The following is a 20,260-nucleotide window of genomic DNA, read 5'->3' as shown; positions in this document are numbered from 1 at the left end:
TTGGAACTTGCCTATCTTTGGACTTGACGTGCAACTTGCTGGTCCTGACTTGGGACTTGACTCAGGACTTAATAACACCTGTGACCTGCAAGAAAATAACTAAGTCTGTCATGAAATACAGACGTTGTTGCAGACATTCAAAATGCCCCCGTACTTATGTTTTAAGCTCACCTCATTAGTGCTCCTTCTGAACAAGGAGTGTTACCACAGCCAATGTTTATCAACTGATAGGGGAAAAAGTGTCATACCTGCCATCTCCAGTGCTGCCTGCACTCAATTCAAGCAGGTGTTCCCTCCCTTCAGCTCTCTAACAACAAGCTCACCAGCAAGACTGAATGGAGCACAGCTACTGTAAACAGTACTCATGGAGCATCAAGGGAGTAACAGTGATCTGAGCATAAAACAGACTTGAGGAAAACTGCACTATGTGTTTGTTTGCTTTTGTCTTTTTCAGAATCTTTTATTGATCAATAAATCTCTGAAGAAATGATTCCCAGCTGACAGAAACAGCTGAGATCATTGAGCAGTACAGCAATAAAAACATAATCTGGAATTATTTTGGTTGTATTGAAAACAAGACAGACTTCTTTTCTTCTCTGAATTTCAGGAAAAAAAATTAAACAATAATCTGAACTCTGCTTCAAAAAACATTGGCAATAGGAAATCTATACAAGGGCAGACAGTCTGCTCACCTTAATAAACTGCAGCTGGGGGGAAACAAGGATTTTTTCTTTTCATCAGATTCTAAAAAAAATAAGACATTTTCTTGGTGTCACAAGGACAAACAGAAGTCTGGTCTTAAAATGAAAACACACTTGAGTTTAGGCAGCAGCTGGGGTTTGGTAATATTCACTGATGTTGAAGTCTTGGAAATAATCTTTAAAGTACAAACACAAGGACAGACTGACTGTGTCTGTCTCCACAACAGTCGGGAAATAAGATGGAGGACAGACACACTCTCAAAGTTTTATGAAATTCTGTTGCAATATTCGTGTCATTATGTCTTGAATTTGTCTTCTTTAAAGGCAAAAATATCTAAACTGTGTCTGCTATACATAATAAATTGTAACAGCAGCTGTATTCCTCTGTCTTGACAAACAACATCACCTTTTCCTACAATTTAATCTATTTTTACAACTTTATCATGTGTCCAGTCTGCAGACACCACAGCGCTCAGCCACACTGTCACCGGCCTCAAACCAAACACCATGTATGAGTTTGCTGTCATGGTAACCAAAGGTCGCAAGTCCAGCACCTGGAGTATGACGGCACACGCCACAACATATGAAGCAGGTAGGCCTCACGCACACTCGTGTTTCTAGTTTTGTCCATGTGAGGACTGCACTGGCATAAAATATCCCCTAGCCTTAACCTGAGCACAGCATGGAGGGGGGACTGCTTAAATGAAATATGCAGTGTTATAGGCTGGGATCTTTGTTTTATTACCGTTACTATTATGAGTATTTTTTTTTAAAAGTATTTTTTTTAACATTGGAGGGATTTATTATTTTTTTATTTAATTTTACTTGTGTCTGTGCACCACAAACCAAATCTTTGGAATACGGTCTGACTGCATGACCTGTGTAGTGTTCCCCACAGCTCTCACATATGATGTCATACACCACTCTAGACAACATATCCACAACATATTGTTTGTATGAAATCCTACAAAAATGCACATACAATGGTTCGTATGATATTCTACGAAGTAGCGCCCAACTAATGACATAACGTTACATTATTAATGTAACTTTATGGAACTTAGCTTTAGTAATAAAGTTACTGCGGTGAGGTTTCGGAGAAAAAACATGGTGAAGAGGTACCATGTGACTGCTTCATTTGCTTCCATCTGTGTGTAACTCATGTAATCGTACCCTTCCAAAATACATGTGTAACTGGTTCATGCCTACATGGAATATGTATGAATTTGGGTGCATTACTTTTCATAGGAAAACATACAAACAATTTAGGAGCCTGCTTTGGATAACACCTGATAACACCTTTCCACCAAGCAGTCCGGTTCAGTTCAGTTTAGTTAAGTTCAGTACATATTAGAACGATTATTTTTACATTTCCATTGTAAAATGTTGTGGATGGTACCAACAGAACCATTCCATACCATCCCCATTTTTGGTCACCCCTCTGCTGAACTATCCAGCATGCTGATCTGATATGAAAAGGTGGAGTTAGATACACTGAAGTCTGTTCATTGGTCAATAGAGAATCAACACTTTGCACAGGGCTGAGTTGGACAGAGCAGTAAGTGACAGTAACCCTGCCAACATTTAAGATCGCTGTCTGCAGTGGAAACACTTAACAGATCTAGAGTTTAGGTACATGTCTGTACAGGTTACATACAGTTCTCAAGGTACTACACCTAAAGTTTTTGGTGGAAACGCAGCTTTGTTAAATGGTTGGTGATATGTTCTCAGTACCACTGAGTTGATTCTGATGATTTCTGTTGATTTAGACAACTGAGACATTTAAAAGAAAAACCTTAGAAAACTCTGCTGATGCCAGTCAGCAAATGGTCTGTTCCCATTACAAAGGACACAGCAACAGGCTACGTGTCATTTTCAATGAAAGGCGGTGACATGAAGCTACAAACTGACGCCCAACACTTGTTGGTGCGGACGGGAGTGATGCGCTACAAATTCAGCTGGCCTCAGCTTTTTTCAATGCAACTGTCACACAGTGAAGCATCAACCTATCATTTGTTTTTGTTTCTAACCGTGGTGCTGTGTTATTTGGCTTAGTTAGCTGACGCTATGCTAGCTTTCTGTGTATTGCAGTGCCCACAGGGATGCAATGGACCTGCAAAAATGCAATATTAAAATGGGGCTCAGAAACTGATCAAATGCATTGATATTTTTTATGGACCAAATCCAAACTTCAGATGACGTTCAGTTGAGGTGCTTTGTGGCATGTAGCAGACACACACAGGCCCGTGACGACATAACTAGGTTTACAAGCACTTGAGCAACACTTTAACAGCGACTCAGCCAGAGGTTGCGCTAGACTTTTTCGTCGCCGTTCATTTTGACCGACAGGGTCGTAAAAATCCGGTCATAATCTATTTTTACAGGTCATTTTAATTTTCGTTTTTAAATGATAATAAAGATATTCAAAGACATTTAGTTTTCATTCGTTCGTTTTTAATAAATCCAACAAGCAAGTTATAAAGTGTGCATTAATAAGGACATGAACGAAAAGATGAACAGACATCCACACACCGCAGTGCTTCAGTTCAGCGTCTGGTCTACACGCGAGCCGCGAGCGCTTCTGTCAAGCTGGATCGAGCGGATCGTACCAAAAAGGAAGTCGGACACAGAAAAGACAAGAGAATCCGGCCAATTTTCAACATAAAATAACAACAGCATGCACTGAGGAACGTGAGGGAATACCATGTTTATAATTTAAAATAACACAACAGTGCATAATCAAACACATTTTTCAATACCCTAATCACTTCATTACAATTTTAATTTTGTGTCACTGAGCCTACAGACTACATAAATAAAATGGTCAGAACAATATGCCCTATTCATTCAGTGTTAATCCAACATGCTCAATACATGGACATGCAATGACAAATTGTCATTAACTTATTACATTATAAAAAAGGATTAAAATATGGCCCTACCCATGTTTAAAATAACCTGTTGAAGTGAAAAACCGAGTACTGACGGGAACAGACGAATGGAGTCGATGTTTAACCGGCACGGAGAGCGAAGGAGAAATGCGCTGCCTGTGTGGACAGTCAAGCGCCTGCAAGTACACTCGCAGGACTTCTGCGGCACTAACGCATCTGGTGTGTCCAGGCCGTTATGTTAACAACGCTACATGAAACAGATGAATGACTTTTTCTCTGCAGTGTGAAAACGGCAGTCACTTAAACCACTGACTGTGCACTCCCCCGCCAAGTGGGCAGGGGTGGTAATTGCAACCGGTCAAATGACCGACGGCCTTTCAGATTTTCCGGTCATTGTTGTAAAAAACCAGTCAATGACCGAGAATATCCGGTTAACGCGACCCCTGGACTCAGCTATAATGCAGCTGGTCGTAGTTTGGCATTGTCCCTTGTAGTGTGAACGCAGCTTGCCTACGACTCTGTGTCCTCATATGAGGATATTTTGGGATAACTGCACCTTATACTTAATTCTGCTTAACCGAGACCTCAATCATGCCATCTAATGGTAGCAAGAAAAAAATACACTAATCCATGTAAAAACAAGATGGCGGCCATCTCTGCCAAATAGGTCCACAGCTGATCCCGACACAAAAGTAGACAAGATACAAAATCTGATCAAATTCTATGGTTAAAATGTATATATTAATGCCTAATAATATTTGTAGTTTGATATGGCACTCAAATTTGTCCAGTTTTAGAAATGGCTAAATAGACGCTGTCATTTAGAAAAGTACTATGTGAGGACATTGGGGCTTTATCATTGTATTATCGCTGCATTTCACACAGGCCAAGTAGGTGTGACAGACTGTTTTTACACACAAGGACATTCCTAGCTTGGAGAATGGAGCAATGACAATTCATACAGAGCTACAACATGAACAAATTCAAGGACTTTTAGGCTTAGGCAAAATTGCAAATAATATGATACATAATTTGCAGTTTTACTTTTACACAGCCACGTTCAGGCATTGAAATGAACACTTTTGAGCAGTTTTAGACTTAAATGGTGACCTCGGAGTTATAAAACATTTAGCAAATGTTTGTTGTTTAGTTTTTGAACAATTTTCAGGCGAAATAAACAGTTTAATACTTCATTACAAACGTGATTATTTAAAATAAATTCAGTGTCCCCATATGACTTTTTTTTTCTCTTTTTTTTTCAAAAACTACTTGTTGCTGAAAGGCAATGTGTATTTTATTTTATTTTATTTTTTACTTAACAGGTCCCTCTCTTTCGAAACACAAGGAGAAATTAAAAATAAATACAAACAAAAGCTGGTGTCTCAGGGGGTTAATGCATGTATGCAATTTCATTGCTTTGCCTGAGCTAATGCTATGCTATATCAAATGAAACTTGAATTAAGTTTTTGCTGTCGAACTACTCTTCTTGAGGTCAGGAATGAACATTCACACTACCAAGTTTTAGAGTTCTAGTTAGTGGGTGATCATTTTTCAGCTGTAATAACATTTTCCTTCATCCCCTCCTCTTCTTCACTGACATGGAAAACACTCGGTTTAACACAGACAGTTCAGTTTTTCTCTGGAGAATTTGTTTAAAGTCGTTCTGGGAAAAACAACTATATACTAAATGAGGGCAGGTTTAGGAAACATGGGTTCACCAAAACAACATGGGGGTGGAACTTTTTTATATTCTTTTCCTCCCTGAACAGCGCTTACTTTTAATAAGGGGTTTGACAATGCACAGAAATCATGTTCTGGTTCAGTGAGGTATAATGGAGAAACTCCACTCTCCCCCGCATTAACACAACAACTGTCTGCAACAATGCAACCCAACCACAGACTGAAATCAAAATGTCAAGGTATCGCTTTCAGGATGTTTACAATCATGTTTGTCGGATTTGTCACCCAATTAAGCGTGAACGGCATTACCCCAGCCGACTCCCCGGGGCCTGCTGGAATACATTGACATTCAGAGCAAGCAGACAGACTGAGCCCACTCAGTCCCTGCAGTGATCCACCACCAGCTCTGGACACACAAACACTGACCACATTTTCACAGCAAAACACAGAAAAATCTGCCTTTAGTACATAATACCTCTGCTTTAAATAATCACCCACTGAGTCCAAAAGAGACCAGCTGAGGGACACTATATTATATGTTGGTTTTTACCTGCTGCCAGAGGCAGAGTCTTAGAAGTGGTGATATCAGCCCACACACTCTGGTCTCTTACTAATCTCTCAACATCTACTGGACCAATTGAAATCAAATTTGCTGTGGATTTCCCTGCTCCCCAGAGGATGAATCTGAATAATTTTGGTGATCCCACTAACTTGCCGTCTAGCACTACTATCACTATCAGGACAAGATTTTCACTTAGTGCACAGCAAGAAATGTGGAAATACAATGGGCAAAGGGTAATGCAACTTCCATGCCTCCCAGAGGCTTAAACCTAAACACAATCCCTCCCAACCTTCACCTGATATGCAAATGGTGCTGTAAATAATAATGATAATAAAAAAAGATACATTTTATAATACGTATATCATCATTTAATGTAATTTATTTAATAAAGTTATTTAAGTTACATTCAAATTAGAGTTGTCTTGCCTTTAAGCTGCCATCAGACATAATAACAGCGCTAAAATGACGTCTGTGTAAAGAGGACAGTCAAAAGGATGGGCCCATGGGCGAAATGGGTCTGATGATTTGTCAAAGTGTTATGCATGCCACCAACTCGCGGGAGATTAAAAAAGCAGCTGATAACAGTTAGCAGTAAACTCAAAGAGGGAGCACAGCGGCCAAAATTGGGAAAACAATGAGGTCTGGGTGCTCCTTACCTTCTAAGCGGAGGACGAGATCAACCAGCATATAACAGGGCAGTAAATGATTGTCATTGTTTAGAAAGCACTGCTGATGTGTATGTTATATGTCACAATAGAGGCCTGACAGACACTGGTGTGTTACATCATATCCGTCACAACTCTTTTGCTTCTGTGATGCTGGCATACTGTCTAAAATCACAAACTGGAACTGCATGATGCTGCCAGTGTTTGGTTTTGTGTAAAAATGCAAAGGCAACATTAAGGAGGGACTTCATAGCAGCTCTGTAGCTCTGTGTGTAGAAAGGACTATAGAGAATAGATGCTAAAGGATGCCTTGTCCATCACTATGAGACAACAAAGGGTGTGACAGAATGTCAGTATATGACGACCTAGGAATGAGGGCATGTTGACAGGGACGCTACTAGTGAGGGCCTTTATGAAATTCTCAAGATAGCTCCTCCAACCTGTCCAATCAGTCAGAGTACTTGAACAACTCTGTGTTCAGGACCGTTAATTGATTGTTAACAGTTATTCTATGAGGTGAATGGAAGTGGTTGATATCTTGAATCTAGTGTTTTTCAGTTAAAATGATTGTTTTGGTGATGCAGATCAGGCTGAGTAGTCAACCGCTGAGGAGCATTGATTATAAACTGAAGATAGGTGTAATTATTTTACTTTTGAGTGCTCGAACCATCTACTTTTCTCAGCAGGTATGTGCACATGTATTTTTTCCATGGCCTCCCTCTGTATTTATGAGAAGTACAGGTTGCCACCATCACTAACAGGCTCAGCTGGAACTCATGATTTCCTCCAGCGTATATAAACAATGTCTAAATTTATATCTTGCTTGAAAATATATCAATATATCGTACATAGTTATATTTCCCAGCCCTAACATACAGTATGAACTTTAGGGCTGCTCCCTGAAAGCTCACAGCAACCTAATACGATTCAGAAGCCTATCTAGCTTTTGTTTGACATCTAGTGTTAGCATAAAATGTTGCACATTTCCGACCTATCCTTAGCACGGTTAGCTTTTTACCATATTTCATGAATGTCATTGTTATAATGAACATCCCATTGAACCCTGTTCAGATTCTCAAACTGGAAAAAAAGGAGCCAATAGGCGAATACTTGCGTTGAAACAGCCAAGTCTGATATGACAGGCATAATTATGAGACAGGTACGTCTCTAACAAGCTTGAATCTGAGAGTCTACCGTCAACATCCAGCTGAACTGAAGCTCAAAAATTTGAACATTAAACATTTAAACTTCTCTATCAAAGTCCATTAGCCTACGAAATTCAGTTATTGTTACTATTAGCTTAAAAATTGAGATGTACTTGTATTAGGAATACTTAACCCACAAAATGATTATTTGTATATCAATCAATCACCGGGTTACGTTGAATTCATGATGAAAACTTTGTTTTCTTGTGTGCCTCCACAATGAACAATGAATCCAAGAAAGCAAACATTCTTCTTATATGGAAGTAAACTGGGACCACGTTTAACAGCAGCAAAACTATATGAAAACATCTCTTCACCCTCACCCACCCATCCCTGTAAAGCTCAGTAAAAGACCCCACCTGTTACCTGTTATTATGTCTAAGTCAAAGCTGCAAAGTTTCATCGCTGGAGTCCTTCATGTCGGTGATGAATGTGACGACGGGGTCAATTGTTCAACTTGTGTCACTGACTTTCAAAATAAAATGCTTGATAAAAGTGATTTAGATGTCAAAATATTACACATATACTGCACATCTTTTTTATTTGTTTCATTCTGTGTGAAAATAAGATTTGCACACTTGGATCAATGCAAGTATCTTTAATTAACCAAGCTTTCGGTCAGAGGACCTTCATCAGGGAGATGAAGGTCCTCTGACCGAAAGCTTGAACTTAGCGGAGCCACGATTTATATATCGGTCTTGTCATCCAGTCTCTGCAAGAAAGCAAATTACAGCATTTCTCAAAATATAAAACTGTTAGTTTAAGTGCATTAGTTAAATTGTAATAAACATTTAACGGTGCTGGTAATCCTGGTTAAACATCTAATGAATTTACTTTTGCTAAATTTCAGCAAATCATCTGCTGGTTTACTTACTTCGGAATACTGTCATCAACTGATATACAGAAACTGAAGCTGACCACACCATTATCTCATCCTATCACTGCTGACTTTCTTATTTTTCTCCTCTATTTTCTGTTCATCCATAATCAACAGCTCCTAGCTCCGCTCCTAAAGATTTGACAGTTATCAGTCGTGAGGGACGACCCCGCACCATCTTAATCAGTTGGCAACCACCAATGGAGGCTAACGGACGAATCACAGGTGAGTGCACACACACTAACCACAAGAACTATACCACTCCACTTATCCACGGTGCACACTCACTGTTCAATTACAGATTGCACACACACTGTTCATCAGTGGTTATTGATTTTTGATTTTCAACTAACCTGCTGATTATTTTCCCAATAACAGATTGGTCATTTAGTCTGTAAAATATCTGAAAGTAGACCAAAAATTATTGTTTTACAATATCAGAACACTGTTACAAGATTTCAGTTGTCAGCCTATTTATCCAAACCAAACACACACACATACACACACACTGACACATACTTTCTTCCATTGTTCTCTCTCTCCTCCTCTGGGCGATCGACCCGGCTGTAAACCCGTCTGTTTTAACGAGCTCTGCTGCTCCTGCAGCGTCCTGGAGGACGAATCAAACGCTCCCTGCAGGGATAACAGCACACCAAAGCACCAAACACGCACACACACACACACACACACACACAAAAACAGCTCAGATATTTTTAGATCTTATACACATTCTTCTTATTTATATTCTTTTGCCTAATTCTGTTAAAAAAGGATCTTCAATTTAATATGTCACACCTTAAATCTGAAAATCTATGGAAGTGAATCATGACTAATATTTAAATTAAAATGTATTTGCAGAAATGCTTTTTCATTTTAAGATTGTGGCTGCATTATTTGACTCATAAATAAAATTAATCATCAATCATCCTATTTGCATTTTAATTTTCTTCTTCAAGACTGCTCATTCTTTTACTTAATTAAAATGAAAAAGAAAAAGTCATTTGAGATTTAATTTTCAAAATATGCCCTAGCAAATAGATACCAAAATTCAATTTGAAATGTAAAATTTGAAAATTAAAATGCATTTACAGAAATGCTTTTTCATTTTAAGAATGTGGCTGCATTATTTGACTCATAAATAAAATTAATCATCAATCATCCTATTTGCATTTTAATTTTCTTCTTCAAGACTGCACATTCTTTTACTTAATTAAAATGAAAAAGAAAAAGTCATTTGAGATTTCATTTTCAAAATATGCCCCAGCAAATAGATAACAAAATTCAATTTGAAATGTAAAATTTGAAAATTAAAATGCATTTACAGAAATGCTTTTTCATTTTAAGAATGTGGCTGCATTATTTCACTCATAAATAAAATGAATAATCAATCAACCTATTTGCATTTGCATTTTCTTCTTCAAGACTGCACATTTTATGCCATAATCAAAAAGAAAACAAAGAAGACATTGCTATTTCATTTTCGTGGTCTGCCCTGCAAAATAGTGACCATAATTCGAAAATGATTTGGCAATCTGAGCGGCGCAGGAGAGTGACATCAGGAGCCGCTCTTCTTCAGCTGACCATGGTGCCACCCATCTAATACAGTAGGGGGCGGTGTGCACATTTGATATATGGATGCATCACAGATCATGGCGCTCCCTGAGATTGTGCTTTCTAAACATCGTGATTTCCCAAAACTGAATAAATACCACACATAGCAACACAAAACTGCTTTGCTAGCTCAATCATGTTGTAACTAAGATATCTGCTGGAAAAAATAATTTTTTCATGGACTGTTCATTGAGTTACGGAGTTAATACGTCTTATAAGTCTTAATGGTTTTTTGGGTCTTAAATTACAGTAGAAATATTGGTCAATATATTAAATCTACATGATATCTTGAGTTATATGAATGTTTTTCACTACAACATTTAACATTTTCCTTACAAACTGAATAAGAGCATACTAATTTTAACTGTTCTGCACTATGGATATAAATATTGATTTTTATAATTCATCATCTGTTAGGTTACATCCTGTACTACACGCTGGATAAGAACATGCCAATAGATGACTGGGTAATGGAGGCGATTACAGGTGACCGGCTGACCCATCAGGTTGTGGATCTGAACCTCGACACGGTTTATTACTTCAGGATCCAGGCCAAGAACGCCAAAGGGGTCGGCCCGCTGTCTGAACCCGTCCACTTCAGGACTGCCAAAGGTCTGTCAGTGTGTATGTGTGTGACTGAAGATCAAGACCTGCTTTATCTGTAAATGTATTTCTTTGTTTTATATTTTATAAGTTTGCTGACTCTCTCTCCCTTGCTGTTGCAGTGGAACATCCAGACAAGATGGCCAATGATCAAGGTAGGCTTTTTCCGCTACTAGTGTGTGTGCGTGCTTGGATTTTTACAGTAATCTGTCATGATTTCTCTCCCCTCCAGTCATCTCTGCTTCTGATTTTTCAGTCATCATTAAATCCTCTTTAATCTTTAAATCAACTTCAATGTGTTTTTCTTTTTGCAACAGATTGTATTATAATACTTTTTTATTCTAAATGGCTTTGAATTCTTGATTTTAAAATCCCTCTTCAAATCATCTTCTCAGTTCATGTCTCTATTATCACATCACTTCTAATTCAAGTTATCATTCATCAAAGTATCTTCAAATCCTGTCTGATGTTCAAATCATCTCCAATAATTCATCATTCAACATTCATATGAATCTCTAGTTATGTTTAAATAATTATCTCCAATATTCAAATCATCTTCACAACATGTTTCAGCTTCCTGTTATCCCTGTATCTTTTTATTTCAATTTTCCTGACACCTTCAGATCATCAGTGTGTTTTGTTCCTCACTCACAGAGACAACTAGATATTGTAAGTTTCCTGAAGAAAATATGTGATGTGTGATTGCTAGCTGTTACTGTTGACAGAGTAAATATTGACAAGATTGATGATTTTGCTCAGCATAAACAGTACATTCTTGAATTGCATCACAAATTTACTGGTAAATTATAGCAACATGTTGCATTGATTCAAAGTGCAACTACCGTGTTCCCCTGCTGATTGCTCCCAAAGATTTGTAAAGTTATATTTTTATTGTGATATGTGAATTATGATCCAAGATCAACATAAACAAGTTATCTAGCAGGATCAACATGGAAATGATGTTCCTGGTTCAACCTAAAGAAAACTGTGCAGTATTAAGATAATAATGATGGTTCTGGATCGACAAACAAATTATCCTGGATCAAAATGGCAGTGATGGTCCTGGATCAACACTTGCTGTGCAACAAAAAAAAAATGTTTTGAATGGGCTTTGAAAAAGGAGGTCTTTGCAGCTGTTACTGGTAAGCTTTCTTGTCAGCATAGCCTACCTAGTTAGCAAGCTAACTCGCTAATATTCTAGTCTATCAGTAAGTTTATTTGTTAGCATAGCCTCCCAAATTAGCAAGCTAACTCACTAACCCTGGAGCAGCCCCTTGATGATGTTAGACGGCTGTGATTGGTTGATCGCAATGTTGGTCCAGGAAAGCAATGTGGGATGTTGATCCAGGAGCATGTCCCACTTGGCAAAATCATGTCATGCATATAGGAGATGATGCAAAAACAATTGGTGGGCTGAAATGGATGTGATTCAAAAGTTATGAGCAAACAGGTCAAGTAGGTAGTTGCTAGTTATCTTGCATTTGATTGTGAGATTCTGTGTGAATCATGTTTGTTTTTTTGGCATTTCATGCAAATCTCCATCCATTTTTTTCCCAGCAACAAGCTGAAAATTTAAATTACTGTTACAGACATACAGACTGTGGACATATGACTGTTGAAACGAAGTGATTAGCTCAAATTCTGCAAAAGTATTGCATGGCCAAAACAATGTATAGAAAATGAATAACAGTGCAAGCAATTACACTGATTTTCAATGATTGGATGGGAGCCAACCTTATTGAGTATTTTCCCATTTTATTCTTATTTCTCGACTACTGTTAACTGAAAAAATATTTAGGTAAAAGCAGGGCTCGACAGTGCAAGCGTTTCACTCGCATTTACGACAAAAAGTAGGTGTATGCGAACTGTAAAAAATATTTAGGGGCACATGTGTGCATTAAAAAATCAGCCGAAGCAGCGTATATTTTTGTCAATAAAAAAATATGATAATCTAACCGCAAATGTTGGAGGAACTCCAGCCGCCTTCCCTCTTCCCTCTTCCCCATGTGACACGGTTATGGGCGGTTTTCCAAGCCACTGTTGGCACAATGAATATCGTGCGCAACGCCAAGGGTAGCGGTGCCGCTTTGTCAGGCGTTGCTGCCCTCTCCATAGACAAACAATGGGACAGCCAGCACAAAGCGGTTTTACAGCTGATCATGTGTAGAGGCCTTTAGGGACCGTTCGCCACGGTACCACTGCTGGGCAGGCTGGAAATAAGTCAAAGTGTGGAGGAAGCGGCAGACCTACGTATGGGGAAGCCTGCTCTGTTCTCCTCGCAGTTAGGGACCGTTCGCCATGGTACCACTGCTGGGCAGGGTGGAAATAAAGCCCTTTTCACACAGAGCGCGCAAAGCACAGACCTCCGCCGACAAACCCATTCATTGTGTATGTGCTACCACGGCGCTCTTGCCAGGTAGCAGCGCGCGCCGCCAGCCTGCGCTCGAATTGAAATTTTTTTAATTTCACTGCAACGCGCTGTGACGACACCTTGGTGCCGTGCGTCCAATAGCAGAGAAGAGCCTGAAGTAGACCCGGAAGCGGTCACCATGGAGCTGTAGCTCCTGAACGAGCCTGTACTCCCCCAAATCCTGTCCTCTGCGCCCTACCCCGCGGTGGGCGCCGCAAAAGCTCTGTGTGAAAGAGGCTTAAGTCCTGCAGAGTTTCAGAGGACCTGGAGAATGTTTTAGGTTAGTAATAACATTATATAAGATAATCATATTGCAAAGATAATATATATAAGATAATAACACTAAAGACAAAATTAAATTGCAATACTTTTTCAAAACTTGATGATTTTACCTTTCTGTACATTTTGTATACAAATTCATTAAATAATTTTGCTTGTAAATGTCTATTTGCATCACGTTTATTACGGAAAACACATTATTTGATCAATTTACATTGTGCCCCTAAAGTTCTTTGTGCGCTCCTTACTTTTTCAACTTAGGAGCACATGTGCTCCTTGGGAAAAAAGTTAGCGTCAAGCCCTGGGTAAAAGAATAGAAGGATGAAGAAGAGGACGATGAGATGAAAAGAGCAGAGACAAAGAGGAGAAAGGAGGTTAAATGGAAGAAAGGGTGTTGAAAAGGAAGGAAAAGGAGGATAAAGTGCAGACAGATAAAAGGAGGGATCAGCAGAGTATGATTTGCTGAAATCTCAGGCTCAAAATTAATTTAACAAGAGAAGAAGACAGAGGGAAACAGAAGCAGTTTTTCCATTTTATTTTTCATTTTATGCAAACAACCCTGACTCATCAAGCTGAAGGAAAGTTGTTTGTTATTCACATGGCAAGAAAAACTTCCTCTGAGCGAGAAATAAAAGGACAGTGAGCGGGAGAGGAAGAAGAGGCGTTTGTAGTTATTAATTCAGACTTATGAGAGGCGATGGAAAAGAGCTGTTTACCATATTTAAGTTCATCAAATTAACTCAGACATAATTAACGCTCTGTTCGCTGGTTCTATTCATCAGCTGCTGCAAACGGCAAGCAGAGGGGGACCTCATGCTAATGAACGCTCAAAACTTTTTTAATTTGTGTCATTTAACTTTAAACTCTCACAGCAGCTCAGAGAACACGATGAAGAACTTTGTATTTTTTAATGTTTAATTGTATTTTTCTTTAAAGCCTTTGAGTTTTAAGCGGAATGAGTGTTAGTATCATTCTGAAACAGATTCTGTTGGTGGCAACTCCTGCACAATGGCAATGCTAACATGCTAATGCTAAGCAGGTGTAATATTTACTATGATTGCCATTATAGTTTAGCCTTTGTGCATGCTAATATTTGCTAATTTAACACTTAACACAAAGTACAGCTAAGACTAATGAGAATGTCATTAGTTTTTCAAATATTTGGTCATAAAAAGTTATTAATCAAGCAGAAACTTTGGTCCAATAATGGCACTAAGTGAAAAGTCAGGATCACAAATTTATAGCAATTCATCCTGAGAAGAACATGGATGTCTCTATGACATTTCATGACAATCCATCCAATAGTGTCTGAGACATTCACTCCAAACCACAAAGTGAAGCACATGGGGACACTAGAGGAGAAGACGGGGAGAGATGGCATTTGATGAAAAGTTAAAAAACCATCAAAGTTATTACAGTGCATCCTCAGGGCGACATGAATGGCTGAACTAAATTTAATCATAATCCTTGCAACAGTCATTTCACTGAAAACCACAAATGCCAATGTGTTGGCACAAGCCCTAATCATATTTTGCCAGTTGGGCAGAATCCCAGGTGTTCCTATAATAACACCAGGGGCAGCCTTTTGCATTGTATCTTAATGCAAAATGGACTGGTAGTAAGAAGGGGCCAGTGGCAGGGGTTGAAATTAATTTTTTTGTCCATCTGCCACTGTGTTGACACCCTGTGTGTAAGACCAAGCTGGATGGTCCTTAAGGAGAAGCCAGGGGATCACCAAGATACGTCTTCTGGGGACTATAAATGTATGTAAGATATCAGTACGTCTGACATTTGTCGAGATTTTTCAATCAGGACTAAAGTTGTTAAACTGCTGACCGACCTTAAACCACCATGTAAGTAACAGATCTAGAGAACAGAGATGTAGTCCTGAGGTCACCAAACTGGACATTCTCTTCTTGCTTTCTTTAAAGATTTTGTCCAAGAAAATAAGACATAGAACTTTTGACAAGAGACAACTCTGTCAAAGCCCACAGAGAATGTGATACAACTTCTTGCATAAGATCTGCAGTTGGACCATAGGCTGTATAATAAAGATGGACAAAATGACATCTTCCCAAATGTAAAAAACACAGCACAGGCTGAGGTTCCAAATGATGTCACCAGCACAAGATGGCACATGGGAAGAAGTGGAGGCATCCCGTCCATCTTTATACACAGTCATTGAGTTGGACACTTTTGACCACCAGAAGGGGGTGATTTACTATCTCCCATCAGCGTTCAACAAACTTCGACTGAAAAGTGCTGACTCTCATCCTAGCTGCCTCACAACTGACTTTAAGCAGTGCATACTGGACCTAAGCCAACAGAATGACATTATTACTGGACAGAGATATTTTGTCCATGAAATTCAGAAACAGAAGGGACAACCTCGGCAGCGAATGTGCTCAAACTTCCTGCTGGAAATCCAGATACAGCTCTCAACAGGTTCTATGATCAGGATTCTGCATCATTGAAGATTTCATATATATATATATATATATATATATATATACACATATAGTTCACAATAATATACAGATTGGATATGGCATGCAGACCACCTTTGTCCGAGGTGATCACTGCACCGTTCCACAAATGCATTCTGGGAATTTTCAGTGCGGCTGATCTCAGCGCAGTGAAGTGATGGGGACACTGAACCAGAGAGTCTCAGCTCTGGTGTCAGAGTGTTAAATGGTGCTGTTTGTCACTGACAGATATGTGTGTCTGTGTGCGTGTGTGTGTGTGTCTTTGTCTGTGTGTCTGTGTGATATGTGCACATGTACACACTGTGGTCCCTCTCCATATAAATCAGAAGTGTTGTCAGGGGAGAACGGAAGATTGATGTTCAGCCTTGTTGCTGTGAACCTTATACTGTAAACACACACACACACACACAGATATACACACTGTTAAATGCACACACAAAGACTGGCTGACAAGAAAGATAATTAATGTGTGTGTTTGCATGTATTTTCCGAAGAAGGAAGATTTAAAATGCAGTTTTAATCAAACGCATTTCTTTAGCTTCAAACTGCAGGAAAACATCAAATTTGCCTCGTATTTTACAGCACCGAAACTCAACGCAGCAGCTGCTGCTGCTGCTGCTGGGTGGTGGGAGGAAGAAACCAGCTTTTAGCTTTAAAATGTGTGAGAATTATGTATCATGTCTGGCTTTAGGTTACTTTGAGATGTAGAAGTCTTTAGAGTGAGTTGTGTCATGGATGCGACAGTGTGGATGGTTTTGGAAATTTCTCTTATCAGTTTCCAATCTCTGTTCTCTGGCTGTCTCTATAATGATTTGTTTCTGATTTACTCCCTAAATTTGTTCCTCCAGTGTTCCAAACTCAGATACTGGCTCAACTGCTGGCTGGTGAACTAGGGGGGGGGGGGGAGAAATACCTGCCAAAACTACAATTTTCAAAATTACTCTTTGAGATGAATATTAATCAATTAGACACAATGATTTATAGCAAATATAATGGTTGCACAGATGAGACAGCTACTGAACAAGGGATTTAAGAGTTTTAAGATTTCTGTGAGGTGATTTACAACAACTTGCACAGCAGCTTTGGTCTCATTTTCATTCATTTCATCTTCATTTTTTTGGCTATTTTTCGCGAACGTATTCTAGGTATCTAATGGGCAAGAAAGATAGTGTCCCTATTCTTAATCCAGACTACTAAACTCAATTGTGTCTCTAACCGCTGTAAGCAGCTCTCTAAACGGCCATCAGTGGGCATTACTTATCTTTTTAAAATGAACAAATCAGAGATGTGGTTGGTCATTCAGAGATCTAAAACCAGGCTAAATGCCGACTATGTCAAGAGGGTCCAACTGCAGATCTTATACAGGAAGTTCATGTTTGTTCTCTGTGCACTCTGCTGGGATTGTCTCTTATCGCCCATCAGTGACAGCTGTGACCAGTGGCATTATGTTTTTGGATTTTACAGCATATTCTAGAGAACATGATATCTCAGGAACACCTCAAGGGAATTTCTACAAATTTGACACAAATATTCACTCAGGATCAAGGATGAACTGATTAGAATCTAGTAGTCAAATATCAAGGTCAATGTGACTTCATGTCCACTCCATTCTCATCAGCGTCATATTTCAGGAGCACCTCGAGGGAATTTCTTCAAATCTGGCACAAACATCAACTTGAACCCAAGAAGGAACTGATTACAATTCGTTGGTCAAAGGTCAAGGTCACTGTGACCTCACAAAACATGTGTTTAGACATAACTCAAGAATTTATGTGCTAATTATGAGAAAATTCCACTCAAACATCTGATACAATAAAATGAATAAGTGATAACATTTTATATCCAAAAGGTAAACTTAACCATGATGTCAGTGTCCTGCAAAAACACTTTTCTGGCCATTACTCAACACCAAAACTTAGTGAAGACAGCATGTTTCTCACTGGAAATGATTCAGTAGAACCATACACGTCAATATAGTAATAATTACCTTCCCCGCCCCCCAGCCTTGGTTAGCTTAGTTTGGCCCTGTAGGAGAAACAAGGCAAATATCTCAGATTTAAAAACAAACAAACACTGGACTGTGATTCAGCATAATGCAGCTCAAAAACACATTTGAACAAGTCTTTGTGAGGTCCTCGTCCTTAAGACTTTCTTAACTAAGTAAAGTAAATAGCTGAATATTCATGGCAGCTTCATTATTTACCCAGATGGATCCAGAAACCAAAAAAGTGCTCCTGCCGGAATAATACTACAAGCCTGCAAGTCCTTTCTGCGGCAACGACTACCCATGAAGTGTTTGAATCCATGCAGGTGGTTGATACCTCAGCGAGAGAAAGACACACAGCACACTTATGAAGTGTGTGTGTCTGTGTGTGAGCGCACTGTCTTAACAGAGTAATTTATTTCCTAACCAGGAACCACTCTCTCTGTCCAGTCCCTCTATTCCATCTCCAGAATGACTCTCAGCTTTTTCTTCTTCATCTCCACCGTTTCCTAGTTCTGTTTTTCCTGATGTTCCTGTTTATTTCTTGTATCGCAGGTCGAGGAGGAGACCATGCCTACTGGCCGTCTGACACCAATCTAATTGACAGGAGCAGCATTAACGGTAACACACACACAAACACACACTGTTCTGCTACTTGACTGAATCTGACTGTCAGAAAGTGGAATTACATCAGGGTTCATTCTTGGACTCTATTTAGTGCAATGAGACCAAATCTCCTGGGAGCTGAGCTAATTATGTATGTGTATGTGTGTGTGTGATATTCTGCACCATCATTAGATTATCACAGCGACTCAGTTGTTTTCTTTGATCACTCAGCTCAGTCATGTCTAAACTTAGTTTAATGACTCACTGCGTGCTGACGAGGGGCTGCAGTGTGCTGATTTACAGTCCGTTAGGGTTGCTTCCTGTTTGTTGTCGTATCGCCGCCGGCAGGAAAAATTAATTAGATTCACTATCTCACCATCAATCAGCTTTTTTACAAACTGGGGAAAATAATCTTTATGGAGGAACAGGATTAAACGAGGGTGGTGGCATATCAATCTTCACTTGTAGTTTTTAATATGATGCCAAAAACAACAACAACATTATTATTGATAATAATATTAGAGCAGGACAATCACGGGGGAAAACATGAGCTTCTAGTTTTTACAACTAAGAATATCAAACTAAAACATTACAAGTCTTATAATGGAAATGCATGTGCTCATGCATGAATGTGTCATACATGTAAGGGTTCTGGTTTGGGGGTTCAAAGAAATGGTAAAACCCTACTTACACAAATTCTTATTAAAATACATAACTACACACTAGGCTAATACGAGTACAGCTGCTGGTAATAACACTGAAAGTACTGCTAAAGCAAAAGCTGTTGCTAATGATACAAGTCATGATTATAACTATAAGTGTCTTATCTTAGTTCAGCTTCAAGAAAAATTATTCAGTTACCCTTCCTCTGCAGAGGGGTCAAAGGTCAGGGTCTGTAGCAGGCAGTGATTCAGTGTCTCATTGGAGGACTGTTGAGCAGCCTGCGTGTATGTGTGTGTGTGTGTGTGTGTGTGTGTGTGTGTGTGTTTGAAAATGGTCTCTCTAACATTTCGTTCATGTTGTCACTGCTGTAACCGGAGGGGATCATAAATCCGTCCTCTCTGACCTCCGCCCTCCTCTGGCTTTATGGCGGGTCAGCGAGGGCAGAGCCTCATTCATCACCTCCACCGTATTTCATCTTTAACGCGGTGTCATCCTTTATATCGCAGAGCTTCCTCTCACTTGAAAAACAACCTACAGAGAATATTCAGCCTAGTCTCTTTGAGCCAGGAGACAGTTCTGTAGGTCTCTACGTTTACAGTCTGTATTTGGTACTCAGGTGGTCTGATCCAGTCTGTTATTCTGATCCACTCAGTGTCTGAGCAGGCTGGGGGACTGAGCACAGTCTGGTATACACATTCACTAAAATGTCTTAATGCTCCTTGTTTTCTCTGATAAAGTGATATTGGTAGTTGTCTGGGCTCAGAGCTCCACACCCCATGAGAAATTAAAGTTAAAGAGTTAGAAAGTTGAAAATATCTCAGCTTTGAAGGAAAGATTGGGTGTTCAAAAGAGTTTTTAATGGAAGAAATTAACATCTGAATCTTCATGTTCCCCTGAAACTTTACTTAGCAGAATGGTTCAACAGCCACTGTTCTCTTTGTAGGATGACTGACTTAAGAAAAGCTTCACAAAAATGATTGACATTGTTTGTTACTTAGAAAAGTCACTCTGCTCATGGCTGAGTTGGGGCTGGTTTT

At 39.2% G+C, this 20,260-nt stretch overlaps 1 protein-coding gene across 3 annotated transcripts in view; it reads left to right on the top strand.

Moving 5' to 3' along the window:
• The window catches only part of dcc (DCC netrin 1 receptor), a 418,775-nt gene that overhangs the window by 314,585 nt on the left and 83,930 nt on the right, over positions 1-20,260 (top strand). For all 3 annotated transcript variants that reach the window (XM_078162332.1, XM_078162331.1, XM_078162330.1), the window contains exons 18-22: positions 1,155-1,293; positions 8,699-8,806; positions 10,610-10,804; positions 10,918-10,950; positions 18,510-18,575. In XM_078162332.1, the coding sequence (XP_078018458.1) occupies positions 1,155-1,293; positions 8,699-8,806; positions 10,610-10,804; positions 10,918-10,950; positions 18,510-18,575 (541 nt within the window). The remainder of the gene's footprint in view (positions 1-1,154; positions 1,294-8,698; positions 8,807-10,609; positions 10,805-10,917; positions 10,951-18,509; positions 18,576-20,260) is intronic.

Source organism: Epinephelus lanceolatus, chromosome 19 (genome assembly GCF_041903045.1).
Source record: "Epinephelus lanceolatus isolate andai-2023 chromosome 19, ASM4190304v1, whole genome shotgun sequence".
In the NCBI taxonomy this organism is placed as follows: Eukaryota; Metazoa; Chordata; class Actinopteri; order Perciformes; family Serranidae; genus Epinephelus; species Epinephelus lanceolatus.
Note: the sequence above shows the minus strand (reverse complement) of the source record. Positions and strands in the feature narration are given on the sequence as shown.